Source organism: Cherax quadricarinatus, chromosome 68 (assembly GCF_038502225.1).
Source record: "Cherax quadricarinatus isolate ZL_2023a chromosome 68, ASM3850222v1, whole genome shotgun sequence".
Classification (NCBI taxonomy): domain Eukaryota; kingdom Metazoa; phylum Arthropoda; class Malacostraca; order Decapoda; family Parastacidae; genus Cherax; species Cherax quadricarinatus.
In genome coordinates this window covers 4,573,957-4,583,956 of record NC_091359.1, presented here as the reverse complement: position 1 = coordinate 4,583,956, position 10,000 = coordinate 4,573,957, and the positions used below count along the sequence as shown (strand labels likewise).

General features: G+C 42.0%; 1 protein-coding gene across 1 annotated transcript; it reads right to left on the bottom strand.

Annotated features, from left to right (window-relative positions):
- Positions 1-8,062: 8,062 nt before the first annotated feature.
- Positions 8,063-9,214, bottom strand: LOC128697643 (uncharacterized). The gene is made up of 2 exons (XM_053789471.2): positions 9,048-9,214; positions 8,063-8,811 (listed from the first exon to the last, which is right to left on the bottom strand). Exons 1-2 carry the CDS (start codon positions 9,060-9,062, stop codon positions 8,326-8,328), a joined length of 501 nt encoding a protein of 166 aa, XP_053645446.1. The 5' UTR covers positions 9,063-9,214; the 3' UTR covers positions 8,063-8,325.
- Between the last annotated feature and the right edge of the window lie 786 nt (positions 9,215-10,000).

The window sequence follows — 10,000 nt, the reverse complement described above, 5'->3', positions numbered from 1 at the left end:
TGGAGTGTGGGAGATTTGTGGGAGGAATTGTGAAGTGTGGGAGATTTGTGGGAGGAATTGTGGAGTGTGGGAGATTTGTGGGAGGAATTGTGAAGTGTGGGAGATTTGTGGGAGGAATTGTGGAGTGTGGGAGATTTGTGGGAGGAATTGTGGAGTGTGGGAGATTTGTGGGTGGAATTGTGGAGTGTGGGAGATCTGTGGGAGGAATTGTGGAGTGTGGGAGATTTGTGGGAGGAATTGTGGAGTGTGGGAGATTTGTGGGAGGAATTGTGGAGTGTGGGAGATTTGTGGGAGGAATTGTGGAGTGTGGGAGATTTGTGGGAGGAATTGTGGAGTGTGGGAGATTTGTGGGAGGAATTGTGGAGTGTGGGAGATTTATGGGAGGAATTGTGGAGTGTGGGAGATTTGTGGGAGGAATTGTGGAGTGTGGGAGATTTATGGGAAGAATTGTGGAGTGTGGGAGATTTGTGGGAGGAATTGTGGAGTGTGGGAGATTTATGGGAAGAATTGTGGAGTGTGGGAGATTTGTGGGAGGAATTGTGGAGTGTGGGAGATTTATGGGAAGAATTGTGGAGTGTGGGAGATTTGTGGGAGGAATTGTGGAGTGTGGGAGATTTATGGGAAGAATTGTGGAGTGTGGGAGATTTGTGGGAGGAATTGTGGAGTGTGGGAGATTTGTGGGAGGAATTGTGGAGTGTGGGAGATTTGTGGGAGGAATTGTGGAGTGTTGGAGATTTGTGGGAGGAATTGTGGAGTGTGGGAGATTTGTGGGAGGAATTGTGGAGTGTGGGAGATTTGTGGGAGGAATTGTGGAGTGTGGGAGATTTGTGGGAGGAATTGTGGAGTGTGGGAGATTTGTGGGAGGAATTGTGGAGTGTGGGAGATTTGTGGGAGGAATTGTGGAGTGTGGGAGATTTGTGGGAGGAATTGTGGAGTGTGGGAGATTTGTGGGAGGAATTGTGGAGTGTGGGAGATTTGTGGGAGGAATTGTGGAGTGTGGGAGATTTGTGGGAGGAATTGTGGAGCATTGAGTATTTTGGGAAGAATTAAGTGTATATATATACATATATATATATATATATATATATATATATATATATATATATATATATATATATATATATATATATATATATATATATATATATATATATATATATATATATATATATATATATATATATATATATATATATATATATATATATATATATATATCAGATTTCAGTTGTAAATTTACAAGGTTAACAAAGACTGAGAAAATATAACTTTTATTCAACATTAACATTGTAAATCACGAACAAAAACAAAGATTAACGAATTAGATATACATTTAACAATGCTTATTTACGAATTTACAATATTTCTGGGTATTTACAAATTTTACAAGTAAAAAAAAAACGTAAATGTAAACATAACGTTATTAATATATCTTATTTATAGAATTTTTAACGTATTTTTACAAATTTTTCGTAATTTCAAATTTTTTTTTTACTTATGTAAATAAATTACTCGTAGCCATTTCCGTGGTCATATTCTTCATGTTCATTATGTTCATATTCCTCTTCATGTTCATATTCATCTTCGTGGGTAATTTCTATGTAGTTGTCATGTCCCTCATCATCTCCGTGTCCAGAGAAATGGGCGTGTCCACCTCCATAGCCGTATATGCTGCTGCCATGTCCGTGTGTTTGTCCGTGTCCACCTCCTCCATGGACATACCCGTATCCACCACCATGGTCATGTCCTCCATAACCATGTCCACCGCCCTGTCTTATACCATGGCCTTGCCCGTGTCCACCACCACCATAGCCATACCCATGTCCTCCACCATAGCCATGTTTCCCTTCATAGCCATACCCACCATCATGGCCGTGCCCACCTCCATTGCCATACCCACCACCATGGCCGTGCCCACCTCCATTGCCATACCCACCACCATGGCCGTGCCCACCTCCATTGCCATACCCACCACCATGACCATATCCACCACCATTACCATACCCACCACCATGGCCATACCCACCTCCATTACCATACCCACCACCATTACCATACCCACGACCATGGCCATACCCACGGCCATGGCCATACCCACTACCATGGCCATACCCACCTCCACTACCATACCCACCACCATGGCCTCCTCCATAACCGTAAGTGCCGACAGGGCCATACTTGACCACCTTATAGCGAGGGCCACTGTAATATGACCCAGGGTATTGTGCCCTGGTACTGATGCCCAGAACACAAATCATCACAGCCTGAAAAAAAAAAAATCAGTTCAGTATTTTTTAAATAACAAAATTCTCAGAATTTTTATTAATGTAATACTAATATATATATATATATATATATATATATATATATATATATATATATATATATATATATATATATATATATATATATATATATATATATATATATATATATATATATATATATATATATATATATATATATATATATATATATATATATATATATATATATATATATATATATATATATATATATATACATATATATATGGGTGTTTGTGTGAGTGTGTACTCACCTAGTCGTGGTTGCAGGAGTCGAGTCATAGCTCCTGGCCCCGCCTCTTTATAAAATACGTGCTAAAGGAATAACTGGGAAAGTGGGGAGATGGATCTTCAACTTCCTAACAAATCGAACACAAAGAGTAGTGGTCAACAGAGTTAAATCGGAGGCTGCCATAGTGAAGAGCTCTGTTCCACAAGGCACAGTACTCGCCCCCATCTTATTCCTTATCCTCATATCAGACATAGACAGAGATATACACCACAGCACCGTATCATCCTTTGCGGATGATACTAGGATCTGCATGAGGCTGTCATCTGCTGAGGACGCGGTTAACCTCCAAGAAGATATAAACAAAGTTTTCCAGTGGGCAACGGTAAACAATATGATGTTCAATGAGGACAAATTCCAACTACTCCGTTATGGAAAACTGGAGGAGATAATAACTAGAACAGAGTATACTACTGACTCCGGCCATACAATAGAGCGGAAAAATAATGTAAGGGACCTGGGAGTAGTAATGTCTGAGGATCTCACTTTCAAGGATCACAACAGTGTCACGATCGCACGTGCAAAGAAAATGATAGGATGGATAATGAGAACTTTCAAAACGAGAGATGCCAAGCCAATGATGATCCTTTTCAAATCACTTATTCTCTCTAGGCTGGAATACTGCTGCACATTAACATCTCCATTCAAAGCAGGTGAAATCGCAGATCTAGAGAGCGTACAGAGTCCTTTACTGCATGTATAAGTTCTGTCAAGCACCTTAACTACTGGGAACGCTTGGAAGCACTTGACTTGTACTCGTTGGAACGCAGGAGGGAGAGATATATCATAATCTACACTTGGAAAATCTTGGAAGGAATGGTCCCAAATCTGCACACAGAAATCACTCCCTACGAAAGTAAAAGACTGGGCAGGCGATGCAAAATGCCCCCAATAAAAAGTAGGGGCGCCATTGGTACACTAAGGGAAAACACCATAAGTGTCCGGGGCCCAAGACTGTTCAACAGCCTCCCATCAAGCATTAGGGGAATTGCCAATAAACCCCTGGCTGCCTTCAAGAGAGAGCTGGACAGATACCTAAAGTCAGTGCCAGATCAGCCGGGCTGTGGCTCGTACGTTGGACTGCGTGCGGCCAGCAGTAACAGCCTAGTTGATCAGGCCCTGATCCATCGAGAGGCCTGGTCATGGACCGGGCGGCGGGGACGTTGATCCCCGGAATAACCTCCAGGTAACCTCCAGGTTCACTGGCCGCTACTAGGTTACTCTCTCTGCTCCATGAGCTTTATCATACCTCATCTTAAAGCTATGTATGGTTCCTGCCTCCACTACGTCACTTGGCTATTCCACTTCCTGACTACTCTATGACTGAAGAAATACTTCCTAACGTCCCTTTGATTCATCTGGGTCTTCAACTTCCAGTGTGTGTGTGTGTGTGTGTGTGTGTGTGTGTGTGTGTGTGTGTGTGTGTGATCGCACGTGCAAAGAAAATGATAGGATGGATAATGAGAACTTTCAAAACGAGATGCCAAGCCAATGTGACTCCTTTTCAAATCATATGTCTCTCTAGGCTGGAATACTGCTGCACTTGACATCTCCATTCAAACGGTGAAATCGCAGATCTAGAGAGCGTCGATCCTTTACTGCTGTATAGTTCTGTCACACCTTAACTACTGGGAACTTGGAAGCACTTGACTTGTACTCGTTGGAACGCAGGAGGAGAGATATATCATAACTACACTTGGAAAATTGGAAGGAATGGTCCCAAATCTGACAAGAAATCCTCTACAGTAAAAGACTGGGCAGCAGAAAATGCCCAATAAAGTAGGCGCCATGTACTAAGGAAAACACTAGTGTCAGAAGACTTTCAAGCTTCCATCAGCATTGAATTGCCAATAACCCTGGCTGCCTTCAAGAGAGCTGGAAATCCTAAGTCTCCGATCAGCCGGGCTGTGCTCGTATTGGACGCGTGCTGTGTGTGTGTGTGTGTGTGTGTGTGTGTGTGTGTGTGTGTGTGATTGCTGAAATCCAGATTGGAGAGAGATGTTTAAATATGGATTGGAAAGGGATGTTAAAATCCGGATTAACGCTTCACCATCGTCCGGTTTGGAGATATTTATTTAGGATTTATGGTGACGCAGGTGACACTGCAGCTCGTGTAGCCAGCTGTCTCGTGAAGCTTGTGTAGCCAGCTGTCTCGTGAAGCTTGTGTAGCCAGCTGTCTCGTGAAGCTTGTGTAGCCAGCTGTCTCGTGAAGCTTGTGTAGCCAGCTGTCTCGTGAAGCTTGTGTAGACAGCTGTCTCGTGGAGATTATGTAGCCAGCTGTCTCGTGAAGACTGTGTAGCCAGCTGTCTCGTGAAGCTTGTGTAGCCAGCTGTCTCGTGAAGCTCGTGTAGCCATCTGTCTCGTGAAGCTTGTGTAGCCAGCTGTCTCGTGAAGATTATGTAGCCAGCTGTCTCGTGAAGCTTGTGTAGCCAGCTGTCTCGTAAAGCTTGTATAGCCAGCTGTCTCGTGAAGCTCGTGTAGCCAGCTGTCTCGTGAAGATTATGTAGCCAGCTGTCTCGTGAAGCTTGTGTAGCCAGCTGTCTCGTGAAGCTCGTGTAGCCAGCTGTCTCGTGAAGCTTGTGTAGCCAGCTGTCTCGTGAAGCTCGTGTAGCCAGCTGTCTCGTGAAGCTTGTGTTGCCAGCTGTCTCGTGAAGCTTGTGTAGCCAGCTGTCTCGTGAAGCTTGTGTAGCCAGCTGTCTCGTGAAGATTATGTAGCCAGCTGTCTCGTGAAGCTTGTGTAGCCAGCTGTCTCGTAAAGCTTGTATAGCCAGCTGTCTCGTGAAGCTTGTGTAGCCAGCTGTCTCGTGAAGCTCGTGTAACCAGCTGTCTCGTGAAGCTCGTGTAGCCAGCTGTCTCGTGAAGCTCGTGTAGCCAGCTGTCTCGTGAAGCTTGTGTAGCCAGCTGTCTCGTGAAGCTCGTGTAGCCAGCTGTCTCGTGAAGCTTGTGTTGCCAGCTGTCTCGTGAAGCTTGTGTAGCCAGCTGTCTCGTGAAGATTGTGTAGCCAGCTGTCTCGTGAAGATTATGTAGCCAGCTGTCTCGTGAAGCTTGTGTAGCCAGCTGTCTCGTGAAGCTTGTGTAGCCAGCTGTCTCGTGAAGCTTGTGTAGCCAGCTGTCTCGTGAAGCTCGTGTAACCAGCTGTCTCGTGAAGCTCGTGTAGCCAGCTGTCTCGTGAAGCTCGTGTAGCCAGCTGTCTCGTGAAGCTTGTGTAGCCAGCTGTCTCGTGAAGCTCGTGTAACCAGCTGTCTCGTGAAGCTTGTGTAGCCAGCTGTCTCGTGACTCTCCTCCATACAGCCAGATTTTTTTTTTTTTGGTAAATGAGATTGAAAAGGACCATCCAAAATAGAATACCAGGTGAAAAACACCCTTAGGGGACATTCTATTAAATTTAGATCGTATTTTTTCAATCGTATTTACTAAAGAAATCGCACTCTATATCATAATTTTATAAGAGAGTTTACTGTATGTTCGCTAAAATGAAAAAATGTATATACAAATATGATCATTTAAATATAAATTACTGTTTGTATGATTTAATAATTACTTTTGTAAGTAACATTTGGGATTCCAGTGACTTGTGCCACTTGAGAGGTGATGCTGACACTTGAGAGGTGATGCTGACACTTGAGAGGTGATGCTGACACTTGACAGGTGATGCTGACACTTGACAGGTGATGCTGACACTTGACAGGTGATGCTGACACTTGACAGGTGATGCTGTCACTTGACAGGTGATGCTGACACTTGACAGGTGATGCTGTCACTTGACAGGTGATGCTGTCACTTGACAGGTGATGCTGACACTTGACAGGTGATGCTGTCACTTGACAGGTGATGCTGACACTTGATGCTGACACTTGAGAGGTGATGCTGTCACTTGGCAGGTGATGCTGACACTTGAGAGGTGATGCTGTCACTTGGCAGGTGATGCTGACACTTGAGAGGTGATGCTGTCACTTGACAGATGATGCTACCACTCGTGAGGCATTAAAACGCTGGTGGAATATCATTACAATACTTGTAAGCTGACTGGTTGACTGGGTTTGAAGACTATCAACTACACGAGGGTCATTAAGACTGCATGTCCCCTGTATACCACTAGTCAAGAATACTTTAATACCTAAAATATCGTTTAAAGAAAGTTGTCAGTGTGCATACACTGAGATATACACCTCTCGGTGTGTATACACGAAGAGTCAGTACACAACCCAGTGCTGTTACTGCTGGTAGGCCGTTATACTGACTTGATAAAGCCAGTGACAGCCGTTTATATAGGACTGTTGCGATGACAGCTGAGGTGACTGCACATTATATGACTGTATAGCAGCAGTGAATGCACTGATGGATTTCCTACCGAGGCTCGTGATTGGTGTACACGGCGTGATTCAGGCGCTTTCTGATGGCGAGTCCTGTGTGTGTGTGTGTGTGTGTGTGTGTGTGTGTGTGTGTGTGTGTGTGTGTGTGTGTGTGTGTGTGTGTGTGTGTGTAACTTTCACCTATAATACAGACCAGTTGATTTCCTCAATGTAATTAAGTGGTCGTCATAAGAGTCCAGAAATTGACTGTACTGATTCCTCACAATCTGAAAGTACTGACCACACTGTGAGAGAGAGAGAGAGAGAGAGAGAGAGGAATAAGAAGAAGAAATGTCGTTAATTTGATAGAGATTTTAAGGAAAGTAATGTATATATATACATATATATATATATATATATATATATATATATATATATATATATATATATATATATATATATATATATATATATATATATATATATATATATATATATATATATATATATATATATATATATATATATATATATATATATATATATCCTCGTCTTTATTACCTGCCTTAATAATATTAACACCAACATATTTAACAAATAAAAAGGGGGTAATAAACCAAAAAAAATAAAAAATAAATTTTTATTCCAAAATTTTTTTTTCATATTCTATTTAATAATAATAAAAACAATATTTCTCATCTTTACTTCTGTACGCAGCTTAAAGATCAGAAATTACCTGTAATAAAGAAAATTCGAGTCAGTAGTAAAATTTTACTCTGATTTACTTAATAAAGAGTAATTATCGTGTAAGTTATTGGTTAGTTTACTAATGATTGTATGCTGGTGTATTTATTGTATTTAATACAGTATGTGGATGTTTTCAAATGTATTTTGTGGTTAATATCACAATATCGTGACAGGTCACAGTACCGTTACGGGAAGTCACACTACCGTGACAGGAAGTCACACTACCGTGACAGGAAGTCACACTACCGTGACAGGAAGTCACACTACCGTGACAGGAAGTCACACTACCGTGACAGGAAGTCACACTACCGTGACAGGAAGTCACAGTACCGCGACAGGTCACAACATCGTGAAAGGAAGTCACATTACCGTGATGGGAAGTCACAATACGGTAACAAGAAGTCACAATACCATAACAGAAAGTCCTAATACCCTAGCAGGTCACAAAACCCCAACAGATCACAATACCCTAACAGGTCACAATCCCTTAACAGGTCACAATACCGTAGCTATAACAGGTCACAACTAACACATGATATAGGAGAAGAAACACCAGACTAAGATTAACTCCTTTCTAGACCATTATTATCTAGATAATGGTCGCAGGACCAAACGAAATCTCTTTCAAAGGCCCTAAGAAATGGATGGTCACCTGTGACCTTTGCAAATTTTAGTATGAATTTCCGAGAAATTAAAGATACGTGTCCTTACCAAAGCCTCCAAATCCACTCCCATGTCCAAAGCCGCCGTTTCCAAAGCCGAAGGAGTTGAATCCGTTTCCACAGCCAAATCCGCAGCCGAGGCCAAATCCACCACCACCTTGACCAAATCCACCACCACCTTGGCCAAATCCACCTCCGTTGCCATACCCATATCCACCACCGTTGCCATACCCATATCCACCACTGTTGCCATACCCATATCCACCACCGTTGCCATACCCATATCCACCACCGTTGCCATGCCCATATCCCCCACTGTTGCCATACCCATATCCACCACTGTTGCCATATCCATATCCACCACCGTTGCCATATCCGCTGCCATAACTAACACTGTACCCATATCCTCTACCATATCCACCTCCACCCCCGTGTCCACCACCATATCCAGATTCAGCCAGAGGATGACCAGTGGTGGTAACAATGAGACATATCACACTCAAGGTGGCCAGTGTCTGAAAATAATAATAATAATAATAATAATAATAATAATAATAATAATAATAATAATAATAATAATAATAATAATAATAATAATAATAATAATAATAATAATAACTACTGATGCTACTACTAATATCACTAATGATAACAATAATAATAATAATAATAATAATAATAATAATAATAATAATAATAATAATAATAATAATAATAATAATAATGACTTAAACTCCGTTGTATTACTAACACAGGTAGATGTCATGGCACTGGTAGACTAGTAGACAGGTAGACTGGTAGACAGGTAGACTGGAAAAGCGACCAGTAGTAGTAATAATAATGTCACAGGAACTGTGAATCGACCCCCTGCTACCACAAATAGGTAAGTGTGAGTCTTGCTAGACGACCGTAGTGACAATGGGTAGCTGTCACACCTACTGAGAGCTCTTATATATATAGATGGAGTGGCGGATAGGTATTGCAACTTTCTGTACGTAAGATTCTTGAAGGATGTTGAGAGGTAGTTCTGGAAATTAAAACCGGGTTGTGTCATTGAGAAAGTGGTGTGTGTACTCACTTTGTGGTTGCAGGGGTTGATTCACGGCTCCTGGCCCCGCCTCTTCGCTGGTCGCTACTAGGTCTACTCTATCCCCCTGCTCGATGAGCTTTATCATACCTCTGCTTAAAGCTGTGTATGGATCCTGCCTCTACTACATCACTCTCCAGATTGTTCCACTTCCTAACAACTATATGACTGAAGAAATATTTCCTAACATCCCTGTGACTCATCTAAGTCACAGGGACTTGTTTTCCATTTCTTTCACTTTCTAATTTGGATATAATTTATTTTTTCATATATTCTCTCTCTCTCTCTTTCTTTATTTCTCCCCCCCCCCTCTCTCTCTCTCTCTCTCTCTCTCTCTCTCTCTCTCTCTTTTTTTTTTTTTTTTTTTTTTTTTTACACAGGGTATGACAAGGTTAAGGATCCCTAGCTTTATTGACAGCTATCTCTCTCTCTCTCTCTCTTTCATTGCTTTTCATTTGCATTTCGATGATGGTCCAGACAGGATCGAAACATCCCCCACATGTCTATAAACTTTACCCTGTGATGCTGCATCTGTGATCTTACAAGCATCTTAGGGAGAGGAAGCCAGTTCTGTGATGCTGCGTCTGTGATCTTACAAGCATCTTAGGGAGAGGAAG